Consider the following 14,055-nt stretch of genomic DNA (forward strand, 5'->3'; position numbering starts at 1 on the left):
TTAACAAAGTCCCTTTATTTTTTATTGAACAAAAACATGCCCATTGACATGTTCTACCAGCTGAACAGCATAAGAAGCAGGAGTGTCTCTCTCTCTCCATTGTCAGGACTGTCTCTCTGATGTGGATCTGGAGATCCATGGATCATGCCCAGTCCTTCACTGACATGTTCTACCAGCTGAACAGCATAAGAAGCAGGAGTGTTTTTAACATTCAAAATGAATGAAATCAAGGAAGATCTTGCTGGCTTGTGTTTTGTTATATTTACTGCAACTCAGTTTGACGATCATATCGAACTAACCCTTTCATAACAACACAGCTAATTATCATAAAGTTGCCACAAAATCTCTCTCTCAAAAATAATTCACCATCAAACAACTTTTCTAAATTATGATTTTATTCAAGAGCATGTGCAAAGGCAGTTTACTGAAAAACAACAGCAAGATATTACTACCACAGCTACTATACTCTGTTATATGTTACACAGCTGATATCAAGAGAAGAGTGTTAAGAGGAACCGCAGTAGGTCATGTAGGGCTTGATGTGTGTTTCACATGAACAGTCAGTAACAACAGTCATAATGAGTTTGATCATGTGTCCATTAGGCCTATGGATCTTTTATTTGTTATTAATCAGCATGAATTAGATTGAGCAATGAAAGCCCCATTTTTATTCCATAGGCTGGGATCCACGCTATGCAGTTGCTGCCAGAGCGCATTTTTCACTGGCTGTCCACTGGTTTTAAAAACAATGATTGATAGGCAGTTTAAACTTTTTGAATTCAACCATTATTGGGTTCAAATACACATTTAGATTTGTGAACAGCCAACAACCACAATAGGTAAGGCGTAAATAGCTAAATGAGAGAGCAGCAGTGTGATTCACATCAATGTGCTATGTAGATATCAATAATGAGTGATATCCGTATCGTCGTAGACTACACCACTGCTGTCATCCTTACCTCCAAGAGTTTATTCAAGTTGGATAATATTTGCAGACTGACAGAAATCGCACCATTGGAAAACATATATATATATATTAATTTATTTAACAAGTTCTCATTTACAACTGCGACCTGGCCGAGATAAAGCAAAGCAGGGCAATAAAAACAACAGTTTGGACTGTAGCCTACAAAATCCTATTTTCCAGCCATCCATCAAACACATTTTGGTGTGTCATCACAGTGGTCTCTGACTTGTGGTCAGACTTACTCAGGTGGAACAAACTTAAAAGAAGTAGATAAAACATTAAATATCGACATATTAAAAACCTTGTCAGTTACAACTCAATGATGTGGGAATTGTCAGTATGATGTGGGAGGGGTCAGTGTGGATTGGGCTTTTTAGTATGATGTGGGAGGGGTCAGTGTGGATTGAGCTTTTTAGTATGATGTGGGAGGGGTCAGTGTGGATTGGACTTTTTAGTATGATGTGGCAGGGGTCAGTGTGGATTGGACTTTTTAGTATGATGTGGGAGGGGTCAGTGTGGTGTGGGAGGGGTTAGTATGATGTGGGAAGGGTCAGTGTGGTATGTGAGTGGTTCGTATCATGTGGGAGTGGCAAGTGTGGGAGGGGTCAGCGTGATGTGGGAAGGGTCAGTGTGACGTGGGAGGGGTCAGCGTGATGAGGGAGGCATCAGTGTGAAGTGGGTCGGGATCTATTTGGCGTCCAGCAGCATGAGGTGAACAAACAGGCCGGCGGAGGGGATGACATCACCACGCTTGGTGAGCAGAGGGACGTGGCGGTAGCCTGGGAAACAGGATGTGAGGTTTGAATAAGTCAGCAATGAGAGGAGAGAGAAAGAGAGAGAGAGAGAGAGAGAGAGAGGGGGGGGAAAGAGTGAGAGAGAAAGAGAGAGAGGATGACGGAGAAAGAAGAGAGAGGGACAAGACAGAGAGAGACAGAGGGAGGTATTACCGTTCTGTAGACTGGTCAGTGGCAGGCAGTAATGTCCAATCAGGTCGTTCTGTGAGGTGGCGTCATAGTCTTCGACCAGGAAACGCAACATGGCCAGCTCTGGTACCTGGATGTTAAACTGGAACGTCTCATTCCACATGGGGTTAAAACCTGCAGAGAGGAACATCATTCCACATGGGGTTAAAACCTGGTGAGAGGAACAGAAAGCCTGGATCAGATACTGACGCTGCGTGTGTGTGTTTGGTGTGCCTGTATGTGTCTCACCGTTGTTCTCGATGGAGCGTGTCTCCTTGCTGCACGTGTCAGCTGGAACACCGTAGATCTCCACTTTAACCAGCGGGTCCACGATGGATTTAGGCTTGTCCTTGTTTAGCTTGGGCAGCTGCTGGGCTGAGATCACCTGGAGACACGCACGCACGCACACACACAAACACAGAGGTCTATAGCAGAAGCCTAATGACTAAGGATATTTCAAAGCATTTGATATACTGTAGTGCTGTTTAGTACACAACATAATGAATCCCTCTTGAACCATATCTCATCTCAATCAAATCAAATCTTCTCATTTGAAACGATGCCACTCAGTTCCTAGCCCCATTTCTCTTAGCAGTGTTCACTATAAGATACGATCTAAAATTAAAAACACAATATACTGCACAGAAACTCATTTATGTTATCAGAAGGCCATTTTCCTTCCTCAATATATTGCTATTTTATTCATCAATGTACCATTCTCTGTAGTAGCCTTCACTGTGTTCTAATATTAGCTATTATAATACACTAGTGATTTTCCACTAATGGAATACACTATAGTATCATATATAAATCAATATAATACATAGAGTATATATATACAGTATATAACACACTATAACGGTGATCCTCTCACCATGATGTGGAAGGCCTTGTGTTTGATCCAGGGTCCCTTGGTTAGGGTCATAGGATTGAACTCTGACCCAGCGTATCTCTGGAATTCAGGCTTCAGGATGTATCCACTCAGCCCGTTGGATCGGAACCTACCCTGGTTCAGGTCCATCTCCTTAGATGGAGTCTGGAAGTTCAGCGCCACTGGAAAGAAAAATCATAATCAATAAAGCATCGATCAATAAATCATCGATCATGAATTTATAGAGAAAGGGGAAGACTGTGACCTGAGCTTGTGCAGAGATTATTCATTTATAGAGAAAGGGGAAGGCTGTGACCTGAGCTGGTGTAGAGATTGTTCATTTATAGAGAAAAGGGAAGACTGCGACCTGAGCTGGTGCAGAGATTGTTCATTTATAGAGAAAGGGGAAGACTGCGACCTGAGCTGGTACAGAGATTGTTCATTTATAGAGAAAAGGGAAGACTGTGACCTGAGCTGGTACAGAGATTGTTCATTTATAGAGAAAGGGGAAGACTGTAACCTGAGCTGGTACAGAGATTGTTCATTTATAGAGAAAGGGGAAGACTGTGACCTGAGCTGGTGCAGAGATTATTCATGTCAATTCTATCAGAGGATTCTTAAATATAAGTCTAATTGAAGAGACTGTACCTATCTGACAGCCTGCGTTCCACAGGGGAACTGGGTTGTAGTTGGAGGAGGTTGTTCTGGAGCCAGCTGGGTAGATACGGCTCAGCTTGGTCATGTTGTGGTGGATAAAGGCTTTAGCTGGAAGAGATGTAAACCAGACAGGTTAATGGTGCAATCCTTGTAAGAACTGTTCTAGAACATGCATAATGAAATGTATATAGTACACTGAATCAAGGCTGAATGGTTCTGTTATTCAGGCTCGCTGTTATTCAGGCTTTCTGTTATTCAGGCTTGCTGTAACAGAACAGAGGGTTTTACCTGCTGTCTCAGCCAGGTTAACAGCCTTGCTCTCTTTAAAGGAGGACATCTCATAGAAGGCCTGGTTGTCTTTAGCGTGCTCAAACCCTGAGAAGTGGACACTCTTACAGTAGATCACCAGATCAGACAGCTGCTTGGCTAGCTTGATCTTTGACTTCTGAAAAGCAATAAAACAGCATTTTTAGAAAATCTACAGAAATAGAGATGTTTTGAATTAATTTCTATCAAAGTATTCACATATGTGCTTTCCTTAGCATATGGCCTGAAATGGAACTAGTTCTGCTGAGGACAGTTTTGCAGCTAATCCACAGTAGAGCTTGGCACCACAGTAGCATGGTACCACAGTAGCATGGTACCACAGTAGCATGGTACCACAGTAGCATGGTACCACAATAGCTTGGCACCACAGTAGCTTGGCGTCACAGTAGCATGGCACCACAGTAGCTTGGCACCACAGTAGCGTGGCACCACAGTAGCGTGGCACCACAGTAGCTTGGCACCACAGTAGCGTGACACCACAGTAGCTTGGCACCACAGTAGCATGGCACCACAGTAGCTTGGCACTACAGTAGCTTGGCACCACAGTAGCATGGTACCACAGTAGCTTGGCACCACAGTAGCATGGCACCACAGTAGCATGACACCACAGTAGCTTGGCACCACAGTAGCCTGGCACCACAGTAGCGTGACACCACAGTAGCTTGGCACCACAGTAGCTTGGCACCACAGTAGCTTAGCACCACAGTAGCGTGACACCACAGTAGCCTGGCACCACAGTAGCCTGGCACCACAGTAGCATGGCATCACAGTAGCTTGGCACCACAGTAGCGTGACACCACAGTAGCATGGTACCACAGTAGCTTGGCACCACAGTAGCTTGGCACCACAGTAGCTTGGCACCACAGTAGCATGGCACCACAGTAGCTTGGCACTACAGTAGCTTGGCACCACAGTAGCATGGTACCACAGTAGCTTGGCACCACAGTAGCATGGCACCACAGTAGCATGACACCACAGTAGCTTGGCACCACAGTAGCATGGTACCACAGTAGCATGGTACCACAGTAGCCTGGCACCACAGTAGCGTGACACTACAGTAGCTTGGCACCACAGTAGCTTGGCACCACAGTAGCTTGGCACCACAGTAGCGTGACACCACCGTAGCATGGCACCACAGTAGCATGGCATCACAGTAGCTTGGCACCACAGTAGCGTGACACCACAGGAGCATGGTACCACAGTAGCTTGGCACCACAGTAGCTTGGCACCACCGTAGCATGGTACCACAGTAGCTTGGCACCACAGTAGCGTGACACCACAGTAGCATGGCACCACATTAGCATGGCATCACAGTAGCTTGGCACCACAGTAGCGTGACACCACAGTAGCATGGTACCACAGTAGCTTGGCACCACAGTAGCTTGGCACCACAGTAGCTTGGCACCACAGTAGCCTGGCACCACAGTAGCGTGACACCACAGTAGCTTGGCACCACAGTAGCGTGACACCACAGTAGCTTGGCACCACAGTAGCTTGGCACCACAGTAGCTTGGCACCACAGTAGCTTGACACCACAGTAGCATGGCACCACAGTAGCATGGCATCACAGTAGCTTGGCACCACAGTAGCGTGACACCACAGTAGCATGGTACCACAGTAGCTTGGCACCACAGTAGCTTGGCACCACAGTAGCTTGGCACCACATTAGCATGGTACCACAGTAGCTTGGCACCACAGTAGCTTGGCACCACAGTAGCTTGGCATCACAGTAGCTTGACACCACTGTAGCATGACCATGTCCAAAATGGCACTCTATTCTACTTCTTCTTACCACTGTCCTATGGGCTGGTAGTGCACTACTAGGGATTAGGGTGACATTTGGGACACCATGGCTTTGACTACCGTGGCACCACAGCAGCGTGTTACCATACCTTGGCTTTGGCCTTCTGTTCGTTGGTGTCTGTCTTGGAGTTGTTGGTCTCTGCAGCCTCGTCCTCCTCTGAGACACAGTCATCCTCTACTCCAGGACTAGTATTGCTGAAGACGGCATCCAGCTTGTTCAGACGTTTCCCCTTGATGATGAACCGACCCTTCAATTCCTACACAGAGACAGACAGATACACATTGTGTTAATGGAGATGCATCTATACTAGATAATTGAATGACTACTAAATCCCAGGATACCCTGTTAAGGGTTCAACAGCAAAGCTGGTTAAGCCCTATTGTATATTTTCATTATTGTTAATGTTATTATACCGGTTCTTCTAGCAAGGAAAATGAACATGAAAATTCCCATGAAATAGTAAGGCTGAGGAGGGTGCACCTCGACATGATGGTAAAGGCCCATAGTCCACACCCTGTCATGCAATGCCGGAAAACCTTTGACATGATGGTAAAGGCCCATAGTCCACACCCTGTCAGGCAATGCCGGAAAACCTTTGACATGATGGTAAAGGCCCATAGTCCACACCCTGTCAGGCAATGCCGGAAAACCTTTGACATGATGGTAAAGGCCCATAGTCCACACCCTGTCAGGCAATGCCGGAAAACCTTTGACATGATGGTAAAGGCCCATAGTCCACACCCTGTCAGGCAATGCCGGAAAACCTTTGTACTAGAGTGAAGCGGTTTCTAGAGTAATGCAAGGTCTCAGCGTATGGAAAATTAACAAATGTACAGAAAGATCCGTATGAAGGCCAAATGACAGAGGAAGAACTTCTTGAGGCTATTAATTCCTTTCAGTCTGGAAAAACACCAGGGCTTGATTGTTAGATTGTTTTAACTATTCCTATAGAAATGGTGGTCTGTCAGGTACTCAACAGGTAGGTCTGATTTCTCTGTTATTAAAACAAGACCCAGATGGCAAATATAAAGACCCAGTCATCATGAAACATCTAAGCCAGGCCTAGTATTCATAGCGGATTTTGAAAAGGCATTTTATAAAGTAAGACTGGATTTTATTTTTGAATTTTTGAATTTTTAGTAATTCTTTTATAAAATGGGTAAAAATAATGTATAGCAACCCCAGGTGGAAAATGGTAAATAACGGCTACTTCTCAGAGTTCTGAATTGTCAAGAGGAGTTAAACAAGGGTGTCCGCTGCCACCATATCTATTCGTTATGGCCATAGAAATGCTAGCTATTAAAATCAGATCCAATAACAACATTAGAGGATTAGAAATCCAAGACTTAAAAACAAAGGTGTCCATGTATGCCGATGACTCTAGTTTTATGTTAAGTCCGCGAGCTAGATCCCTGCAATGACTGATTGAAGATCTAGATAACTTTTATGCACTTTTATGTACTCTCTGGACTAAAACCTAATTATGATAAGTGTACAATATTACGTATTGGATCTTTAAACTTTTACATTACCCTGCAGTTTACCTATAAAATGGGCTGATGGTGAAGTAGACATACTTGGTATTCATAACACAAAATATATAAATAAGTTATCCACAATGAATTTCAATACAAAACTTGTAAAAATAGAGAAGATCCTGCAACCATGGAGAGGTAAATACCTGTCTAACATGCTGATTTAGTAGCATGCTAGTTAGTAGCAGTAAAAGTACTGAGTCGGCACAAACATAGCCTGATTCCAGTGCAAAAGATATAACATTTTACATATCCATGAGGGCGTAGCTGTCGGATGTGTGTTTGTCTTGTCCTGTGTAAATAGTCTGTTTTTTGTTTTTTTTCCCGTATATATTTTAATCTCCCTTTCCATCTATGAACTAAATATACTTTCCTGCAACCCGCCTCACCCAATGTGGTACGGATCTGCTATTTTTATACCTAATAACCGGTACCTCCATCAGGAGCAAGCCAGCTAACCAGCTACTAGCTATTAGTCTTTGTTAGCCACTACTAGTAGTCTCCACCTTTAGCTCGGACATCAGCCAGCTTTAGCTTCGGACAATACCTGCCAGTCTGCACAGCGCAATATCAACCCAGAGCATATTGGACTGTTTTCTCTACCACATCACCGGATTCCTGCTGCAAGCTCTGGACCATTACACCAGATCATCGCAGCTAGCTAGCTGCAAATGAGTGGCTAATGTTGGCTAACGCCTCTGTCTCAAAGCAAGCACCAGTTAGCCTTGAGCTAGCCTCGAACTAGGCCCATCTCCCAGCTAGCCGACGAAGTAAACAAGCTAATTCTTGGGCTACAATAACTCTTTTGGCAATTTGCATTGACCCGTTATTGTCGACAAGGAGCCCCGCCGATCCATCACGACTGGTCTGCCGACGTAATTGTCCGATGTGGTTTCAACAGGCTTTTCCGTTGCGATGTCACCAAAGACCCATCTGCCAACCCCGGCCCGCTAGCTTTCTGAACGCCGTGTCTCCCGCTCGCCTAGCGTAGTAGTGACTACCGAACGGCTCCCTGACTCACCTATTGCTGCTCATTGGACCCTATGATCACTCGGCTACACAGCTGTTGCCTGCTGGACTGTTCACTAACACGGTACCTCATTTTGTTAATCTGTCGGCCCCAGCCTCGAACTCAGGATCTGTGGGTTAACTGCCTGTTCAGGGGCAGAATGACAGATTTGTACCTTGTCAGCTCAGGGATTCGAGCTTGCAACATTTCGGTTACTAGTCCAACACTCTAACCACTAGGCTACCCTGCCGCCCCAAATGAGAAAGAAGATTCTCTGCTACTACTTTCACCACTTTTAGTCTTGAAATCTTTGGTTCTTTACTAAACTACTCACTCTGTTTCGCACAGGGCCTCATGTGAATCCTTAAAGAGATGGATGAGGTCATGGTTTAAGAGGTGGCAAGTAGCCTAGTGGTTAGAGCGTTGGGTCAGTAACCAAAAGGTTGCTAGATTGAATCCCCAAGCTGACAAGGTAAAAATCTGTCCTGCTTCCCCTGAACAAGGCAGTTAACCCACTGTTCCTAGGCTGTCAATGTAAATAAGAATGTGTTAAAAAAAAGAGGGTTTCAACCATGATCAATGGGTGGAGACAAAGAGGAACTCTCCAGTAGGTGTACCAAAACATTCAAGAGCCATTTTCTCAGAAGTGGGGTTACCAGTTTATCAACTTTCAAAGCAGAACTACTTTCCCATTCTTCTTCAACTGCAGTGTATGATATATGATTTTCTATCTCTAAGTCTCTACCTTTATCGAATGTAAAACCATTTCGGAGTTAATGCCTAACCTTAACCATTCAGAGTTAATGCCTAACCTTAACCATTCAGAGTTAATGCCTAACCTTAACCATTCAGAGTTAATGCCTAACCTTAACCATTCAGAGTTAATGCCTAACCTTAACCATTCAGAGTTAATGCCTAACCTTAACCATTCAGAGTTAATGCCTAACCTTAACCATTCAAGGTTAATGCCTAACCTTAACCATCCAGAGTTAATGCCTAACCTTAACCATTCAGAGTTAATGAGAAATTAACCATTCAGAGTTAATGAGTAACCTTAACCATTCAGAGTTAATGAGAACTTAACCATTCAGAGTTAATGAGTAACCTTAACCATTCAGAGTTAATGAGAACTTAACCATTCAGAGTTAATGAGAACTTAATCATTCAGAGTTAATGAGAACTTAATCATTCAGAGTTAATGAGAACTTAATCATTCAGAGTTAATGAGTAACCTTAACCATTCAGAGTTAATGCCTAACCTTAACCATTCAGAGTTAATGCCTAACCTTAACCATTCAGAGTTAATGCCTAACCTTAACCATTCAGAGTTAATGCCTAACCTTAACCATTCAGAGTTAATGTCTAACCTTAACCATTCAGAGTTAATGTCTAACCTTAACCATTCAGAGTTAATGAGAACTTAACCATTCAGAGTTAATGAGAACTTAACCATTCAGAGTTAATGAGAACTTAACCTTGGAACAATACAGAGAAGTAACACTTTGAGATGATGAACGTCTAATTCTGACTTGACACTGTGAGAGCTTGTTGAAACATCAGCACCACAGATAACTTCCACGAGTCTGTGAACGATCTGAGAGACATGGCCAGAAGGGCCTTGTAAGCCATCAAAAGAAACGTAAAAATGGACATCCCAACTAAGATCTGGCTAAAAATTATCCAATCAGTTAATGAACCCATTGCCCTTAAAGGTTGTGAGGTCTGGGGTCCACTCACCAACTAAGAATTCACAAAATGGGACTAACACCCAATTGAGACTGCATGAGAGTACAAAATGCAGAGTACAAAGCAAAACCCCAAATAATGCATGCAGAGCAGAATTAGGACTATACACACAAATGATCAAAATCCATCATAGGACTTGAAAAAACTTTCAACTTTCAAAGTTCTTGACATTTTCCACATTGACTGACCTTCATGTCTTAAAGTAATGATGGGCTGTCGTTTTTTTCTTTGCTTATTTGAGCTGTTCTTGCCATAATATGGACTTTGTCTTTTTACAAATAGCCCTATATTCTGTATACCACCTCTACCTTGTCACAACACAACTGATTGGCTCAAATGCATTAAGAAGGAAAAGACATTCCACAAATGAACTTTTAACAAGGCATAACTTTTAATTGAAATGCATTCCAGGTAACTTTAACCTTATGAAGCTGGTTGAGAGAATGCCAAAAGTGTATAAAGCTGTCATCAAGGCAAAGGGTGGCTACTTTTTAGAATCTAAAATATAAAATATATTTTGATTTGTTTAACACTTTTTTGGTTACTACATGATCTATTTGTGCTATTTCATAGGTTTGATGTCTTCACTATTATTCCACAATGTAAAGAATAGTACAAATTAAGACAAACCCTTGAATGAGAAGGTGTGTCCAAACTTTTTGCTGATACTCTATACACACATTTATTTAATTATGAGAGAGAGAGAGAGAGAGAGAGAGAGAGAGAGAGAGAGAGAGAGAGAGAGAGAGAGAGAGAGAGAGAGAGAGAGAGAAAGAGAGAGAGAGAGAGAGAGAGAGAGAGAGAGAGAGAGAGAGAGAGAGAGAGAGAGAGAGAGAGAGAGAGAGAGAGAGAGAGAGATATTAATTTAGTTTTTCTCCAGCAACATTCTTTGTGTTGGCTGTATGAAAGACAAATTAAATCAGAAATACTGTTAATATATTAAATCAGAAGCAGCTGTAGCATTCCTGCCGAGCCTCGAAGACAGACAGACTCTAACAGACAGATACTGTTAGCCCTATAGACAGGCTCTAACAGACAGATACTGTTAGCCCTATAGACAGGCTCTAACAGACAGATAATGTTAGCCCTATAGACAGGCTCTAACAGACAGATACTGTTAGCCCTATAGACAGGCTCTAACAGACAGATACTGTTAGCCCTATAGACAGGCTCTAACAGACAGATACTGTTAGCCCTATAGACAGGCTCTAACAGACAGATACTGTTAGCCTCATAGACAGACAGGCTCTAACAGACAGAAACTGTTAGCCTCATAGACAGACAGGCTCTAACAGACAGATACTGTTAGCCCTATAGACAGGCTCTAACAGACAGATACTGTTAGCCTCATAGACAGACAGGCTCTAACAGACAGAAACTGTTAGCCTCATAGACAGACAGGCTCTAACAGACAGATACTGTTAGCCCTATAGACAGGCTCTAACAGACAGATACTGTTAGCCTCATAGACAGACAGGCACTAACAGACAGATACTGTTAGCCCTATAGACAGGCTCTAACAGACAGATACTGTTAGCCTCATAGACAGACAGGCTCTAACAGACAGATACTGTTAGCCCTATAGACAGGCTCTAACAGACAGATACTGCAGCCCTATAGACAGGCTCTAACAGACAGATACTGTTAGCCCTATAGACAGGCTCTAACAGACAGATACTGTTAGCCCTATAGACAGGCTCTAACAGACAGATACTGTTAGCCCTATAGACAGGCTCTAACAGACAGATACTGTTAGCCCTATAGACAGGCTCTAACAGACAGATACGGTTAGCCCTATAGACAGGCTCTAACAGACAGATAATGTTAGCCCTATAGACAGGCTCTAACAGACAGATACTGTTCATAGGGAAATCAAATTCCTTCTGGTAACACCCCAATCATATCCTAACCAGTCAGACAAGGTGTTATTGTTCTTCCTTCACACACTCAGTACTGACTTAGACTTTCATCTGTCTAGCATCCACAACTTGTTCAGGCTTGCCTCTTAGTGTTCATTTTTAAAATACCGGGTATGTGGTTACGAAGCTCCAGGCTTTAAACACTGAGGGTTGAAAAACAAACAAGGTTGGATGGATGGATGGGTGGATGGATGGATGGGTGGGTCGGTGGATTATCTGTTAGTCTCTGACCTGGGGTGAGGGGAAGGCAGTGGGCATCTGGTCCTCCAGGGGGGAGGTGAGCAGGGCGCTGCCCAGGATGGAGATCATGTGCTTGGCCATCAGTTTCTGCTGCTCCAGTGTACAGTGGTTCTCCAGGGACAGGATCACTGGGTACTCTGATGTCTGGGGGAGGACAACAACATAACATTAGCAGTCATGTCCATCTCTACTGGTCATCACAGGGCTGGTTTGACTTCATGATGAAACTTCACCTTGAAAGCGTTCTCCAGGGGTTAAAGGGACACTTCGGGATTTTAGCAGAGTCAGATTAACACTCTGTGTCCAATAGAAGGAAGTTATAGCTAGTTTCACGTGTCAGTGCTAACTAGAGTTAGCGCAATGACTGGAAGTCTATGGGTAACTGTTATTACGCTAGCAGATACCCAAAGACTTCAAGTCATTGTAATAACGCTATTTAGCAATTGTGCTAGAGCTAGTTAGCAACTTCCTTAATTTTGGACACAGAGACATAAAAATGGTCATCAAAATGGTCAAGGTTACACTGACATTGAGGGCGTACTCTATGATGGGTTAGGGTCAGGTGTTATGGTTACCTTGAAGGCATACTCCTTGATGGCCTTGATGACATCTTTAAACAGGACCTTGGAGGTGAGGGTGTGGCCATGGTAGATGACTGGCTCCCCATGGGCCCCGTCCCAACAGTCTAACTCCACACAGCGACAACTCTTCATCAGGGCCCTAAAGACCACAACAAACATAGAGTACTACTAGTATCTCTAGTACTGTATCTAGTACTATATCTGTTATATCCACTACTGCATCTAGTACAATATCTATTATATCTAGAACTGTATCTAAAACTACATCTACTATATCTAATACTGTATCTAGTACAATATCTATTATGTCCACTACTGTATCTAGTACTATATCTAGTACTACATCTACTATGTCTACTACTGTATCTAGTACAATATCTTCTATATCTAGTCATGCATCTAGTACTATATCTACTATATCTAGATCTGTATCTAGTACTTTTGCTATTATGTCTAGTAATATATCTAGTACCACATCTAATATATCTAATACTGTATCTTGTACAATATCTATTATATCTAGTACTGTATGGAGTACTATATCTATTATATATGGTACTGCATCTAGTACTATATATATTATATCTACTACTGTATCTCGTACTATATCTACTATATCTGGTACTGTATCTTGGACAATATCTACTATATCTAGTACTAGTTATATTATATATATTACTATATCTATATCTATATCTACTGTATCTAGTACACTATCTACTATTAAGGGTACCATATCTGTATATAGTACAATATCTGCTATATATAGTATTGTATCTGTATCTAGTACTATATCTACTGTATCTATTACCGTATCTGTATTGAGTACTATATCCACTGTATCTAGTACTATATCTACTATATCTAGTACTATATCTCTATATAGCACAATATCTACTATATCTAGTACTCTATCTATCTACTATATCTACTATAACTAGTACTATATCTGTATCTAGTACTATATCTACTTTATCTAGTACTATATCTACTATATCTAGTACTATATCTCTAAATAGCACAATATCTACTATATCTAGTACTGTATCTATCTACTATATCTACTATAACTAGTATAACTAGTACTATATGTACCTAGTACTACATCTACTTTATCTAGTACTGTATCTCTATCTAGTACAATATCTACTATATCTAGTAAATCAAATCAAATCACATTTTATTTGTCACATACACATGGTGAGCAGATGTTAATGCGAGTGTAGCGAAATGCTTGTGCTTCTAGTTCCAACAGTGCAGTAATATCTAACAAGTAATCTAACAATTCCCCAACAACTACCTAATACACACAAATCTAAAGGGGTGAATGAGAATATGTACATGTAAGTATATGGATGAGCAATGACTGAGCGGCATAGGCAAGGTGCAATAGATGGTTAAAAAAAAAAAACCAGTATATGTGTATGAGTAATGTAA

At 42.2% G+C, this 14,055-nt stretch overlaps 1 protein-coding gene across 4 annotated transcripts in view; it reads right to left on the reverse strand.

Annotated features, from left to right (window-relative positions):
* Window positions 1-377: 377 nt before the first annotated feature.
* plcd1a (phospholipase C, delta 1a) overlaps window positions 378-14,055 on the reverse strand; it is a 65,221-nt gene continuing 51,543 nt past the window's right edge. For 3 of the 4 annotated variants that reach the window (XM_090189205.1, XM_021620007.3, XM_090189204.1), the window contains 9 exons: window positions 12,613-12,757; window positions 12,029-12,181; window positions 5,677-5,844; window positions 3,746-3,902; window positions 3,449-3,565; window positions 2,804-2,982; window positions 2,179-2,314; window positions 1,915-2,064; window positions 378-1,746 (listed from right to left, as the gene is read on the reverse strand). In XM_090189205.1, the coding sequence (XP_090045331.1) occupies window positions 1,655-1,746; window positions 1,915-2,064; window positions 2,179-2,314; window positions 2,804-2,982; window positions 3,449-3,565; window positions 3,746-3,902; window positions 5,677-5,844; window positions 12,029-12,181; window positions 12,613-12,757 (1,297 nt within the window). In that variant the 3' untranslated portion in view covers window positions 378-1,654. Of the gene's footprint in view, window positions 1,747-1,914; window positions 2,102-2,178; window positions 2,315-2,803; window positions 2,983-3,448; window positions 3,566-3,745; window positions 3,903-5,676; window positions 5,845-12,028; window positions 12,182-12,612; window positions 12,758-14,055 lie in introns of all 4 variants that reach the window. The other variant, XR_016484323.1, reaches the window with a different exon arrangement.

This window comes from Oncorhynchus mykiss, chromosome 11 (assembly GCF_057628025.1).
Source record: "Oncorhynchus mykiss isolate SJ-2025 chromosome 11, ASM5762802v1, whole genome shotgun sequence".
Classification (NCBI taxonomy): domain Eukaryota; kingdom Metazoa; phylum Chordata; class Actinopteri; order Salmoniformes; family Salmonidae; genus Oncorhynchus; species Oncorhynchus mykiss.